A 15402-nucleotide genomic window follows, 5' to 3' on the forward strand; every position below is an offset into this window, starting at 1 on the left:
AGTGCCTTGGTAATGCTGCTTCACATAATCAGCTGTTGTTTCTGAGATATCTATGAATCCAGTCTTGATTTTTGTGGGCATTGGCAACCTGTTATGTAGAACCTACCAAGGAAAACAACAATAATCTGAGCACTCCCTTAGGGCTTCACACTGTAAGCACTCTAAAGGATCCATAGACATGGAAGACCTAATCCTCCCCTCAAGCAGTTTATGATCTAGTTGTAGAGAAGGGGCCAACACAGGGAAAGGTAAATAGTAGTGTTAAGAGCTAACTAATAGAGTAAAGCCGCAGTCCATGGTATGACATAAAAGCACACATCCACGAGGCAGCATGGTTGGGAGCTTAGAAGAGTGTGGCCAGCCAGGTTTCACTGAGGAGGAACCAACAGTGGGCCAGGGGTGGAGACGGACTTGCCAGGGCAGCAGGATTGGGAGGACATTCTGGGCTAGGGAGGAGGGAGAGTGAGAAACATCAGAGGCAAAAGTCCAGAAATAGGGAGGTCTTGAGTGTATTCAGTGTATTTAAGGAACAGTATATAACCCAGTTTGACTGAAGCAAGGTCACCTTCTGTGGAAAGTAGAAGATAAAGGAAGAGAAGTATGCCATTGCCAAGTTTTTAAGGGTGCTATTAGGCCACAGTTTTTATTATAAATGTATCTTACTTGCTCTTTATAAGGGAATAGCATACGATAATATCCAGGAAAGCATGTTTTAGAAAACAGGCCTGTAAGAGTTTCGTTCTGTTAGCTGTCCCTGAGCCCTTGAAACAGAATGTATTCCCTGCTGAGCACAAGAGGGAGTTGGGATAGGCCTGCCAGGGCAGGGCCAGGTCAAGGGACAGGAGGGCAAAGGAAAAGCCAGAGATTAAACCAAAGCAGTAGATGGCAGGATTAAGATTCAACCTTCAAAGTAAGTAAAAATGTGAAGTGTTTGGAGAAGCATGATCATCGGTAAAGGTTTTCTTTGGAGAAATGGTCCGAGCCTTCATTCAATTTCAGATCCTACATTCATCATAAGATACAGTGGCTGTTCAAATGATTAGAGAAGATTTATCTCAAGATAAACACATACACACATTTTAATCCATATCATCTTAGACATTTTTGTTATACAATTTTAACTGTGTTTTAAAATGATAATACAATCCAGCATTGGGATTAATGAATTGGCTTCTCATTACATTTAAAACCCTTTTTTATTGTTAGATTACAGTAGCATTCTTTGTCAAGGATTTAGTCATCAATCAATACACTTAATATGATGTCCTATACAAGGCTTCCTTTGCTATACAGTAAAGAGACTATTTGGAATCTTTCCACAAATATTCTCTTAAAATAACTAGAGAAAGACTTTCAAAGACAGAAACATAATTGATAGTATATAATTGATACTTTAATATTTTTTCCTGTAAGAAAATTATGAAAGCAACTTCTGGGGCTTTTTATGTGTTAGTTTTTAAAAGAAACAAACATGAGTGTTCCTTTTAGGCCCAAATTGTCTTTTAGAGTATTCTAATATTCTTATTTCATTTGTAAAGTCACTAGTCCTGAATCAATTCTATTTTTCAGTATTATTATACTCATGCTTAGTATTTTTATTTTAATGCTTTATAACACCCAGAACCAATATTATAGCTATCCTGTAAGATAAAAATTAGATTTGGAGAAGGACAGTTGTTACTGCATCCTTAGGACACCAAAGTTTCAGTTCACTTATAAATAGATGATAAACTGGAGTTATAAATCAGTGGTAGAGCACTTAAATGGCATGCACAAGGCCTTGGGTTCAATCCTCAGCACCAGCAGGGGGGAAAAAAAGAGCTGTTATATACAGGTGATTAGCAAAAAAAAAAAAATCTTGTTTAGCTAAATCTTCTAGTCCTGCAAAACACACAGGATAGGTATGTGTTAAATCCCAGTTTGCATCAATTTGTATACTTCAGGTTGTTGTTGGGGGTTTTTTCTGATATTTTTTATTTGTTTGTTTTGGTCTTCATCGTGTCTCAGTAACTGCTGTCCTTCCTCAGCTTACAGAAAACACTGGGCTTGAGGCCCAATGGATGATAGGGCCCTGACATAGTGCCTGGCTCAGGAAAGGTCCCTTCGTGCTTGCCTGGGAATGACGGTTGCTGAATGTGTACACTTGGATTGGATCTGAGTACGGCAAAGCTCAGGCAAAAGCAGACATCTAGACTTACCAAATACGACACAAGGTCAGCTTTAATCAGAGATCATTTGCACAAATAAATCTACAGGGAGGTCAGGCATTATTGAACAAGTAGGGAGTTCAGGAGATCCAAATTTCTGTGATTTATTGCTACCAGGTGCATGAGTTTGGGGCTGTACTAGCTAACTTTTACAAGTGAGGTTGCCTATTCTTTTCTAAATATCAAATTCCCTTCCTCATTTACTGCTTTGGAGCCTGTTATTCTGTCTATTCCTCCCACTACACACACACACACACACACACACACACACACACACACACACACACACAAGCATGCACACTTAAATTTTATCATTTCCTTCATCTCCTTCTCTCCCCAATCTTAATCTATGTACATCCTCTCTTTAACCCTCAGTATAACTAAATTGACAGTTATCCTCTTTTATACCTTGTACAGATACTTAACTGCCCACAATCACCCAGTGATATTTCTTCCTCACCCTTATGCTTCTGAACATTCTCAAAAGAAAATTCCCAAGACAAATAAAATAAGGACACAGTGTATCCTTTTACACATAGAATTCTATGCTCCTTGAGCCTCAGAAAGAAAAGGTGGACATATAACCACTTTAACAGTCCCCGAAATTTCCAATTTTTAGTTGTGTTGCAAAATACAATCAATGGGGCAGGCATATGAGCATTCACAATAAATCTCAGAGTTATGAATAAATCTTGGTTGTCAAAAGCAAATGTGTAGCCGCTCCAAAGCGTCTGCCATTAGAATTCAGCAAGGCAGCTGTCAGCTGTTTTCTTGTAATTAAACAGCCAATGAGCAGCTAATTAAGACATATGTGTATACAGAAGTGGAAGTGGGTATGTTAATGAACTGTAGGAATCAATTCATTAAGTGAAAATTGTCAAAAGACCAAACATCAGATCAGCATTTCAGCCTGTGCATCTCTGAGAAGGCGCCCCAAGTAGGAGGGGACACCCTCAGAGCAAGACCCCCCAGCTCTTCCTAGCCACACCCACAGTTCAGCCTCCAGCCAGCCCATACCTTTGGGGCAAGCTATTAATAACCCCAATAGGAAATGTCATGTGGATTTCAAACTTCATATAAAGTAGATGTGGCAAATGAATGTTTCACTACTTATACAGAAACTGGGTGTTTAGTACCCTATCAAATGCCTTCCATTATATAGCACATCAACTACAGAACTGAAAAGTGGCTTCTTTACTTGTTTGTGTTGTTATTTGTTCACCTGGGTTGCTGTTGTTTAGTCTGAACTTCTGGAAGGTGCATTAAAAAGCCTGTGGTGTTTGGATGCACCTAGGATTCATGGATCAAATCCTGGCTTCTCCCCTTACCTATTTGACTTTGAACACATAGCTTAACCTCTCTGCACTTTAATTTTCTTATTTGTAAAACCGACATAAAAATGCTTAGGTACAAATGTTAAGTTGTTGTGAACTATAAGTAAGGTTTGCACAGTATCTAGCATAGAAAGGGGCCCAGAATCTGATCATCACCACTGCTTTGATCACAGCCAATATTTTTCCCTCTGGTCTTTCATCCAAAATGTGTTTGTTGACTTCTCTAAGTACTGGATTAGCTACTCCAATAAACAAGGCAGTTGGTGAGAAAGATGAATAATTTAGCAAGGTAAGGGCTATGAGGAGGATAAATTCAGGGCTCTAGAGATACACATGGGTGGGGTCTTCAACCACCTTTGGGAAGGGCCAAGTCAAAGAAGGTCCAAGAGAATGTGAATACCTCAGTGAATTCTGAAGGAAAGGGGTTTCCAGCAAGAGACAGAGACAGGGTTCCTTTGGAAAACTTGGAACACAGTAGTATCTCAACATAGCATGAGGCTGAGAAGAGGATCAAGCATGGCAGAGAGGTGCCTGGACAGGTGGTCATCACCTGCTTGTCAGTAGGCACCATTGAGTGTTTATAAGCAGGGAAGTGACTTGAGTAGTTCTGTGTTTTAGGAGATCTTTAGTGACTGTGTGAAATGGATTGAAGGGAGAGAAATGAAGCAGGGCTACCATCAGTATAATAGCCAATTCAGGAGACATACATGTGGCAACTTCAGGAAATTGCAGTAAAGATGGAGAAAAGTTGATGAATCAGAGAAATTTGAAGGTGATGAGAAGCTGCCTGAATTGTCAACTGTTTGGGTGTGGATTAGATAGAAAGTAGAGAAGCAACGAAGCTGTTTTTCTACCTTGAGTGACAGGGGAGCTAAGGTAGTTGGTACCTATCAGTGAGCAAGAAAACACTGGAGGAGACCAGCCTAGGAAATGGGCAGTGGGTTTAGATTTGTTCTGTTCTGGAAAGAAGAGAAAACCGTTTGGCTTAAGTTCTTGGAACTTGTGTGGGTGGAGGAAAAGGTGATGGGGCCCTAGAAAGCCAAACCACAATTTTGGGTAGATACCTATAGGAAGTAGGGAGGACTCTTTCAAAAATCTGATGGTAAGCTGGTGACCCTGTAGGAAGTGGTCTCAGCCCAGTCACATTCGGATTAGTTTTTAACAACTTGCACCCTGTAAAACAAACTGTGTATGTATGTACCTAACTGATGTATATTCCATTAAAGTAACTTCACATAATTTACAAATAATAACAAAACATATAATATTCTTTATTGTAAATTTCGTGCAGACACTTGATTCTCCCTGAATACTCTTAATGGGTTTTGCTGAACTGTTCCATCTCTACCTGTAGTTGCAGCTGACAAAAGTCTATAGTTCCAACTTGAATCTTGGTTGATGTTTCATTTCCCTTAATGAACAATAAGACAGTGAAATGACATTTTGAACTTCACTCATTCATCGGTGATAATATAAACAACTTTGCTGAATCAGATCATAGTTCTCAAATACCAGAAGAGCATTTCCTCCATTTTTCTGCTATTCACAGTGAAATGGCTACACACAAGGCATACTTTCAAGTTCCATCTGCATCACTGTCATTTTCTGCATCACTTTTTAAATTCAGACCACAAGCAAAGCAGTAAATCAAGCCTTGATTGGCAGCATTTGCCAATTTCTGTGGTGTAAATACTCACCATATGGCCATTTCAAGCTACCCAACGTTCCCTCTCACTGAACACAGAGTGGAGAAGAGATGTACAGTAGCACACTATTATACAGTATTTCCACCTTTCAGCTATAATTGTTACAAATAATTTCAAGAGCACATGCTGGCAAAATAATAAAATAATGAGTTGATTTTTAATAATGGTTAGGTTTGGCAACTGGATTTAGCAACAAACTTCCTGGAATTTTAGCAATCAATTTTTATACTCTGATATGAACCTTCTTCTGAACACCAGGGCCTCAGTCCTGATCCTGGGGAACTCCAATCTAGTGGGGATAGTAAACAAATTCATAGTGAACAGCCATATTTAAAAGTTTTGGGAAATAGACTTCTCCAGAAAGTGGTAGGCAGACATCAGAAATAAAACTCAAAGGCATTTTGAGGGCAAAGCAAAATAACGGAGGAAATGCTGGAGAGAAGTCTTTGAGAATTGAACTTGAGGCAGAAGTTTGATATGTGGGAACTCTGTGTGTCCAAAGGTGAGACTGTGTGACATCAGTTCTTTAGTCCAACACCTAAGAGAAAATACTTAAGTGGCAGGGCACTGGACTTAAAGTCAGGCTTTTGAGTCAATTTTCTCCCAGTACTAACACTGAGAGTACCAGCCATGGGACCTTTAACTCTAAAGGCCTAAATATTATGCTATTTGCGATGACTGCATGCTGCCACTAGGTGGTGGTAATGTGCCGCACTCTCGCTAAGAACTACCTGAAGTTCATCAGGATGACTCCTTGCTCAAGTCCACCATGTTTGTAAATGCACATCTTCATGTATTTTGACATCCATTAAAAAAAAATTATGAAAGCCAATGAAGTAACTCATTAACTCGTCCTTTAGAAACAATAAAATTGCAAAACTATACACTTAATGTCTTTCCCAGCTTCTCACAGTTCCAGCACCTTCTTTTCGGTACACAGTGCCTCCATTCCTCCCCAGACTCCAGGCACTGACTTGTGCTACCCCTGTTCTCTGGATGATGACCTCAGACTGCCCAGCCCTGAAACTCATGTTCCAGGTCTACTTCAACCTCCTCTACTATTGCTCCCCAGACAAGATCCTACTTGTACTCTTAGGAGCATATTGCTTCTTTTAGGTAGGAAAGTTCCTATTATACTTCCTCCTTCTCTTCTAATCATTCTCTCTCTTATGTCTTCTTTAGCTTTTAATATTTTATCAGGTTAGCTTCCCAAACACTTAAACCTCTGAGAAACCCCCAAGGACTGCTGAAAAGAAGTTTGAAGTAGAAGAAAGCCAAACCCTTATTCTTTCTAAAATGCAACGTTCAGTGTTCTTCTGAGTCATAGAGGCTTACCCACTCTCTCCCTTCTCAGGTCTCACTTTATAACCCTGCTTGACCCCTCCTATCTGGTATTCTCTAGTTCTCCTTGTGGATGTGACTCTGTTGACTTAGAGCAAAAGATAGCTCTCTTCTCTGGTTCTTAGCTGGCCACTCCCAGAACTCCTTAGCAAGACTTTGCTTAGTGGGCTCAATTGAGGACCAAATGATGATACCAAGAGAAAGTATGTCCCCTTGCTTGCTTTCCCTAAACCCTTCCAAACTGACACATCTCAGTAGTGTGGTCCTCTTCTGAGTGGATAGCTCAGAAGCCACATTAGTTCCAGCCACAGGGCCATTCCTCCAGGCATTCATGGAGTGCCTTGTGGATGCACTTCAAGTTTAAGGCATAACGACTCAGACAGCATTCATGATAGTGACTCTGTGCCCTAGATGTAAGTTTCTTGTCATTTTGTTTGTAAATGAACCAATGTGATCGAGATAGAGTTGTGGTGTATCAAAGGGGGCAAATATTTCTGGTCAGAAATGAGGGGAAATAATAGAATAATAAGACTGATTTTTTTTCCTGTGACTCCTAACCCATATCTGTTGCAGCTGTAGATGAGGATTTTGTGACATGTCTGGGCAGTATTTCTTTAAGGTATATTTCTTAAAGAATAATTACTAGCTGCACAGATGCAGTGGTGAACCTAGCAGCCTCGGTTAGCTAAAGGGCCTCATCTGTAGGAAAACACCAAATCAGAGTAGATCAGACTTGCTATTTGATTATGCATACCTTGGTGTTTTTTTTTTTATCTTGACACTAATTAAATGATTGCCTTCTATGAAAACAATGACGGAGGAATTCCTTTGACACACAGGGGAAACATTAAAAAAGGACAATATATGAGTTTTAGAAGAACCTATGAAAATTTATACCCTGGCTTTACCTTATGCTAGAGGGGATATTATGAGCAAGTCTCTGCACCCTCATAAGGCTTTCTTCAGCCCTGAAATAATAGAAATGAAAGTATCTGCCTTGTCCTTGTCGAAATTAAATGTCATGATCCACATAAAGCACAGAGTGCCTAGCACATCTTAAGAGCTATTTAACAGTACCTAGGTCTTGTTCTAAACAGATATCAAAAGATACATAGACTTGCAAATGACTGTCATGAGGAATGAAGTCTGTTATAGTCACAAACCCTGGGAACGGGATCCATGTGAGGCCATGCAGGGAAGCACCACAGTCAGTCAGGAGGTAAAGGGAATGACAGCAGCTCCTGGGCCAAAGGAGCTGTATTGTGGTTTCCATGGGAAGGAAGTGTACCACAGGGGCAGCAGACCCATGAGTGGCTAGTTTATTATACTTAATAGTTACAGGGTGACTGACTAGTTTGTTCTACTTAATAGTTATGGGGTGCAGGGCCTAGGGTTGTTTCTGGTGGTCTTCTTGCTGGCCCTGGAGTGGTAAGGGCTGGGGAATATTGGCTGGGAGTCTGGAACCTAATCAAGGAGGTTATGACCTGGCTCTGACCTGGTTGGTATGCATTCAAAAGGTACACTGCAGGCAAGCTGCTTGCTTTCTGTAGGGATTAGCTGGCCCTGGGAAGGGTAATACCTCAGCAAGTCCCCAAGATGTCAAAGCATCTAATGTGCAGAACTAAAAGATGTGATTAATACAAGCACTCATTAAGATTGTTCGATCTATCTATCATCATGCCCTCGAATTCCTTTGCAGTAGAGAAAACTGATGGCTATATACGGCTTCTGTGGTAATATTCAGGAACCTTATTTACCGTAGTGTGGTGTCAAATTAATATGTGGAAACTAAAAGCCAGCATCCTTTTCATTAATGACCCTGAAGAGCTGTGTGTAATCTGGATTTCAGACTTTTGAAAGAAGTAAAACAGCTAGAGAGGATCCCAAGAAGAAACACTAAAGGTAGAAAAGACCCTATAAAGGAAGATTGACAGATGTGGTGATTGGGGCTACCGGAGACACTTCCCCAAGACAGTTTGACAGCCCTCAGCATTGGTTCCATTTAAAGGAAACCAGAGTGTGCAGACATTATCCATATTCAAGAATTATTTAAAACCAACCACAATGGGCTCAATATGAAGACAGAAAACTTCAGCCCCAACTAAAGGAAAAACAAATAACCTCCTGAGCCAAGGTACCTGCCATGGTAACAAACACACAGGGTATGAGTGGGAGCTGAGTCTCAGGAAAGAGATAAACACCTTTCAGCTTTGACAGAGATTATGTGTCTCAGACTGAAATGAACACCTAGACCGGTGACCTCTTGGTGTCTTTTTCTAAGGATTATCCGCCCCTGTTACCACTTATATTTTCTTGACTTTTCTCCATTAAGCCCAAAGAAAGCTTTACTTCTCACTTTCTTTTCACAGGGTACAATACACACACACACACACACACACACACACACACACACACACACCACAGCTTTATATATCGTGAGAACAGATTGCTTTACAGAAGAGATCAGACTTGATATAGGGTAGATTTCAAGTACAGTGCAGAGCTGGGTCCCCAGGATTGCCTATGTTTAGGTTAGCAGCTTAGCAGGGTGCAAGAAGGAGTGAGAGCTGAGGATCTTCATCCTATCATCTTCCCAGGTTGATTTGCAAAAGTAAACAAGAGGGAACCGAGGTCACATGCCTCCTACACATTGACTTGGTCCTCAGAGACCCCAGTCGTCACAGAAGGAAGCAGATGAACTCGATTGTTCTTCCCAAGTAATTCACATATTTTTCCATTTGTACAGTGTAAAAAAATCAGAAAGCACAGATGAAAAGAAACTTAAAATCACCTGTGGCCCCACCAGACACAGCTAATGACTTTTTTTTTTTCATTTTAGGGCATAATTTTCCTAAAGTTTCTTCTAAATATATAGGTTCCTTTTCTTTTTAGTCAAAAAAATTTGATGATACTGGGTTTATTTCTTTTAAAATTCAGAAGTATATTTTATCATCTTTTTATAACAATTGTATTTCTGAAATTCCATTAGCAGATGCTAAATTCCATTGTATGTGTATACAATATGATTGTCACTAGTGTTGACATTCAGGATCTTTCTAAATTTTTTCATATTGTAAATAGTGCAGCAAAAATGTTCTTATAGGTGAATCTTTATGCCATTCTTAATATTCCCTTAAGGTATATTTCTTAAAGGGTAATTACTAGCTGCACAGGTGCAGTGGTGAACACCTGTAATCCCAGCTACTCAGGAGGCTGCTACAGGAGAATCACAAATTTATGGCTGGCCTGGGCAACTTAGCAAGACCTTGTCTCAAAATAAAAACTAAAAAGGGCTGGGGTATAATTCAGTGGTAGAGCACCCCTGATTTCAATTCCCAGTACTGTTTAAATAAAAAATAAAAAAAGAAAGAAAAAATGTAATTAATGGCTCAGCGGACAGACATGTTTCTAACAATTTTGATGTAACTGCCAAGTTGGCCTCTAGAAAATTCCTTCAGTGGAAGAATACCCTTACCCCCACTACTTGTCAAGTTCTTCTGGACTTCACTCTCCCCTCTTCACCAGCGTCCCCTTTGCTGGGATCACATATCTTCACCATTAAAGCTTTGAAGATGCTTTTGTACCCTTCATGGCTCTGCTTCATAGAAATTACTCTATTTATCCTATTTTTCTTTTGAGGACATGTCTAGCTAGCAAAACTTCTGAAAGATAAGTCAACAATTAAAAGATGACCAAAGCCCCTTCCTTGTATATTTGAAATTGAGAAATATACTTCTAAATAGCATTTTGGCTAAAGAAATTTATGGAAAATCTAGAACATGCTCAAGTGGATAATAATGAAAATACTGCATAGTAAAACTTATGGGATTGCTGCTGAAACATAACTAAAAAGAACATTTGAAGCTATAAGAATAAACACCAAAATCAATGAGCTAAGAATCCTGCTCAGAAAGTTAATAAACAAACAAAAATTAAATTAGTAGCTCCTTGTGCACCTTCATGCACCTTCTCATTTTCAAAACAGTAGTGGACACATAAGAGGAACTTGAGGGACCTCAGACTGAATTTGTTAAATCTTCAAAGGCCATGACTCTGAACACTGGTATTAAAAACTGTCAAGGACTGAGAAAGAGTACAAATCTGGCTGATCTGCCAAAATAATCCATCCAAGTGTCATCCAATTGCTTGCACCAGGACCCAGGGAGTGAGAGATGTCTAAGAGGCCACCATGGTGCATCAGGATCACAGTGCTCTAGGTCATGGTGTGGCTGCATTTTCCTTAAATCTGGGCATCCAGTTTGTGTTTATTTTGCTAAAAATATTCTGGAGCTTGGCTTGGTGGTACATGCCTGTAATCCCGGAAACTAGAGAGATTAATGCAGATTTGGGGCCAGCCTCAGCGATTTTGTGAGACCCTGTTTCAAAATAAAAACTAAAAAGGTCTGGGAATTTAATTCAGTGGTAAAGCACCCCTGGGTTCAATCCCTAATACTAAAAAGAAAAAAAATTAAAATATATTTTGAAGATAAAGGTTAAAGACAAACTCCTTTGTATCAGTCCATCGAACACATTGCTTCTGATCGTCAGAAAGCAAGAGCAGGAGTCTTATCTTGTGCCTTTTACATAGGCGACTGTCGGTTGAAGTTTAAAAAAGTTTTGCATGTGTAAGGGATGGAGTATTAGGCTCTGGGGATCAATTTTACCCAAGGAAAAAGAAGTGACTTTAATTTCATTAATGGTCTCCTGGATGATTCTGCTACAAGTTTAATTCTCCATTAAATATTAATGCTGCTCAGTGCTTAGTATACTGCCTTGAGTATCATACCACTCAAACTGACACTAACCTGTTTTATATTTTATAACTGAATCACAGGGCTTTTTCAGGAGAAGTCAGCAAAGCAATGCCACCTACTCCTGTCCTCGTCAGAAGAACTGTTTGATTGATCGAACCAGTAGAAACCGCTGCCAACACTGTCGATTGCAGAAATGCCTTGCCGTAGGGATGTCTCGAGACGGTGAGCTCCCACAGCTTGAGTGGTACAGTAGCATGGGGTTGTGAAACATGGACCCAGGTCTGCCAGGAGATGCCCCCTCCCCACCCTCACCCACCCCAGGCTCCCCTGGCAGTGCTGTGGAATCCACAGAAGTTTTTTCTCCCCATAATTTACCAGAGCCAGCGGCCTGGCCCATGGGGAGTAGGGGGCAATATAGAGAATTGTCCCATAAGGTTTTCTAACATCAGAAGTTACGGGTAGATGAATTTATTGAAGGCAAGTGTCATCTAAAGGACTTTAATGAATACAATTCCTCTGGACATTTTTCTCCGTAGGAAACACATGCCAGAACTAATTGTTACCTGCCTTACCCTAGTAAGTGTGCTGGCAGTTGGGATGAAGGAGGTTTTATGCTAACTGGATCTTTTGAATCACATGCCCAGGTCAAATATTTGTACATGCAGAATGTTTGAAAATAGTGCAAAGTGTGGCTAAAGGACAAATGCTCTTTTCATTAAAAGAAGTTATTTTAAGGAAAAGAGACCATCTACCATTCAATTATAGAACATTTTGAGATCTTCCTGGAAAACTATCTTAAGTGCACTGAATAATCAACACCAGATTTCAAGGCAGTTATTCTTATACATGGAAACTGGGCAGAAAGTACAGCAGGTCCATTTTAGGGACTTTCTGAACATGCTGGCTGTCTTGAGAGATCCCATGGAAGGAAGCTGTCTCCTCCAGTGGAATGGTACCCTGTGGGCCACCTGTCTTCTCCATAATCACATGCTCTTAGGGTCATAGACCCACCCAGGCATGACCTACCTACAAGGCCCCCCGTATTCCCCTACAAAAGTAAAGTTGTTATCATCAGAAGATACAAGTCACAGAACTTACGCTATTTTCTCAGAAATTCCTGAGACACACAACTCTGCAGGGTTCCTCTTCCAATGGCACTAAACTGACAAAGATAGGTACATCTCTTAGGAACCTGCAAGTTAAAATTACAACGTATGTGTGCATTTTTTCAAGAGCTGTTCATTGTATTTCACTTATTGGGAGATAACTGTTGTTAACATTAAGGCAAAAGTTAAAGCATAATTGCAGAGTATGTTTCACCTGTGGGCATGAATCCTGTTGGAGGGCCTAAAGTATCCTTTTGCAAAAAATTAAGTAGCTTCAGTATGCCTTTTGGAAAATTTACATATGAAGAGATAGCATGGATGGAAAACTATGGGCCTGAAATTCAGAGCCCACACCAAAATCTCTTTACCATCTAACTGGCCCCATCTAAGTTTGTTATCTGAGTTGTGGAAACTGAAAACTGACCACTATTCTAGTTCACTTTTTTCCTCTGTGCAGAAAGACAGTACATCCTCCTTGATAGAAGAGTCCAGCACCTGGCCAGTTTGGTGGCCATGGTTCCAACTTCATTTCCCTCTCTCCCACTTCCTGCCCCAAACTCGTGTGACTTTACTCCTCCAACCTGGTGTAAATTAACCAACAATCAGGAGAACTAAGTCCTCCAGCAGAGGCTTTATTCGCATATAGAATCCAGCTGAAAAATAAATTAGTGGGGAAATTTAGACCAGGAATCATAGGGTTTTTTTCTTCTTCTTCTTCTTCTTTCAATTATCTGAGTGTTTCAGAAGAAATCATTTGAGATTCTGAATAAACCACTTCACTTAAATTATGGAGACACATCCCAAGGAGAAGCATAGCAAACACAAATCCACCCAACAGGGATCTTATATAGTATTTGCCCTTTCAAAATCTTGATATCCATTCATACTCAAGACTAAAAGAAATCCACAGAAAGTGTCACTTAAAGAATGGTCCAAGGATTTCACAGGGGCTGCCAGGACCCACAAGTGGAGGAGGGGGCTTCTTAGGTCAGGCCTTTCCATAAAGCTTCAAAGCCAACCAAGAAGAATCTCATTCAAGTGTACAAAACCGAGAACTGAATGAAAGTTGAGGTCTGCCTTCACCTTGGTGTGCTCTGTGAGTCTTTGCATTGCTGCTCCTTGGTCTGAATGCTGGAGGAGAAGGAAGAGGCCTAGGCTAGTTTTATAGGTGGTAAGCAAACAAGTGTCTTAGGTGACATTTCAGTGGTGCCCAGTGAGCCCAAGGATATGTGATGGCAGAAAAACAGGGAGGATTATCCAAGCATTCCCCTACCATCCTGAGACTGTTTCTGAAACATGAGTTTCTCTGGGGTGTGCATTTTCCAGGGAAAGATGGAGCCAGCCTGTGTGGGGTGGGACTATTTCTTATTTTGTGATCATGTGGCTATTGATTGAGATTGAGACTTCAAAGAAAACCGTAAAGACTGCAGGAGAGGATAATGAAGAAAAGCACATTTACATGGTACCGTTTGGCTTTTTTCTTCCAGCTGTAAAATTTGGTCGAATGTCGAAAAAGCAGAGAGACAGCTTATATGCAGAAGTGCAGAAACACCGGATGCAGCAGCAGCAGCGCGACCACCAGCAGCAGCCTGGAGAGGCTGAGCCGCTGACACCCACCTACAACATCTCGGCCAACGGGCTGACGGAGCTTCACGAGGACCTCAGTACCTACATCGATGGGCACACCCCCGAGGGCAGCAAGGCCGACTCTGCCGTCAGCAGCTTCTACCTGGACATACAGCCCTCTCCAGACCAGTCAGGGCTTGATATCAATGGAATCAAACCAGAACCCATATGTGACTACACACCAGCACCTGGCTTCTTTCCCTACTGTTCGTTCACCAATGGAGAGACTTCCCCAACCGTGTCCATGGCAGAACTAGGTAATGGCTCGCATGCTTCTGCTGGGATGCTCTGCTTATGCCCTGGGTAGTAAAGGGGTATGTTTGACTTTCCTCTGATGAGTTATGTTGTTAAAATGCTGCAGTTCACTGTTACCATCTAGGCTACTTGAGATTCCAGCCCACTCCCTTGCTTTTGACTGTCCATCATTTCCCATAAATGCTTAGCCTCTCGGCATCAGAAATGAGACAAAATTAAGGAAAATTCTGCAGAAAACATAAAGCATAGGGAACGGTCACATTAACTTCAACATTTTTTTTTTTTTACTTTAGTCATATTCCAGATGTTGCTTTGTACCTAAGGTCACCAAAAAATGGCAGTTTACAAACTGAACCTGGCCCACAGACATGTTTTTTGGCCATCACAGAATTTTAAAGTTACTAAAATTAAACTTGCTTTTTTTTTTGTTTTTGTTTTTGGTTTTTGATGGACACATAATAATTTGCATTATGGAGAAAAATGTGATGCTTTGACACATTGTGTAATAGTCAAATAAGAGTATTTACCATATCTATTCCCTCATACACTTATAATTTCTTTGTAGTGAAAAATTTTAAAATTCTCTCTTCTAGTTATTTTGAAATATTCATTACCACATGGTAAACCACAGTTACCCTATTGTGCCATGAAACACTAGAATTTATTTCTCCTATATTACTGTAAGTTTGTACTTGGTCAGTCTCCCCTAACCCCATCCCAATAAACTTGGACAGTTATGAAAACTTTAGATTTTTCAGCTATTTGTATGAGGGGAGGAAAACTAATTACGCTGGACCGAGCTTTGTGAATGTCAGCATCCAACTGGTACCAGTCAGGGGGTGACACCTCCTGATAGGCCCACCCCCACTTCTTCCATTTGTATCATTTGTCCTGGCCCCTATACACATTTATGTATACTATAAATGTTAAAAATAAATTAGCTTCTTCACCTGAGGATGGATATTGTTGACCAAATTTATATTTTATTTAAGGCTCACCATGCCCCACCCCCTCAATCCCATTTCCTTATTGCTGACACATGACTGCTTCTTGGGAGATGTGACCTAGAAATG

The 15402-nt window shown here is 40.5% G+C and overlaps 1 protein-coding gene across 2 annotated transcripts in view; it reads left to right on the forward strand.

Annotated features, from left to right (window-relative positions):
* Rora (RAR related orphan receptor A) overlaps window positions 1-15402 on the forward strand; it is a 671520-nt gene that overhangs the window by 634964 nt on the left and 21154 nt on the right. For both annotated transcript variants that reach the window (XM_078049529.1, XM_078049530.1), the window contains 2 exons: window positions 11423-11564; window positions 13936-14331. In XM_078049529.1, the coding sequence (XP_077905655.1) occupies window positions 11423-11564; window positions 13936-14331 (538 nt within the window). The remainder of the gene's footprint in view (window positions 1-11422; window positions 11565-13935; window positions 14332-15402) is intronic.

This window comes from Ictidomys tridecemlineatus, chromosome 5 (assembly GCF_052094955.1).
Source record: "Ictidomys tridecemlineatus isolate mIctTri1 chromosome 5, mIctTri1.hap1, whole genome shotgun sequence".
In the NCBI taxonomy this organism is placed as follows: Eukaryota; Metazoa; Chordata; class Mammalia; order Rodentia; family Sciuridae; genus Ictidomys; species Ictidomys tridecemlineatus.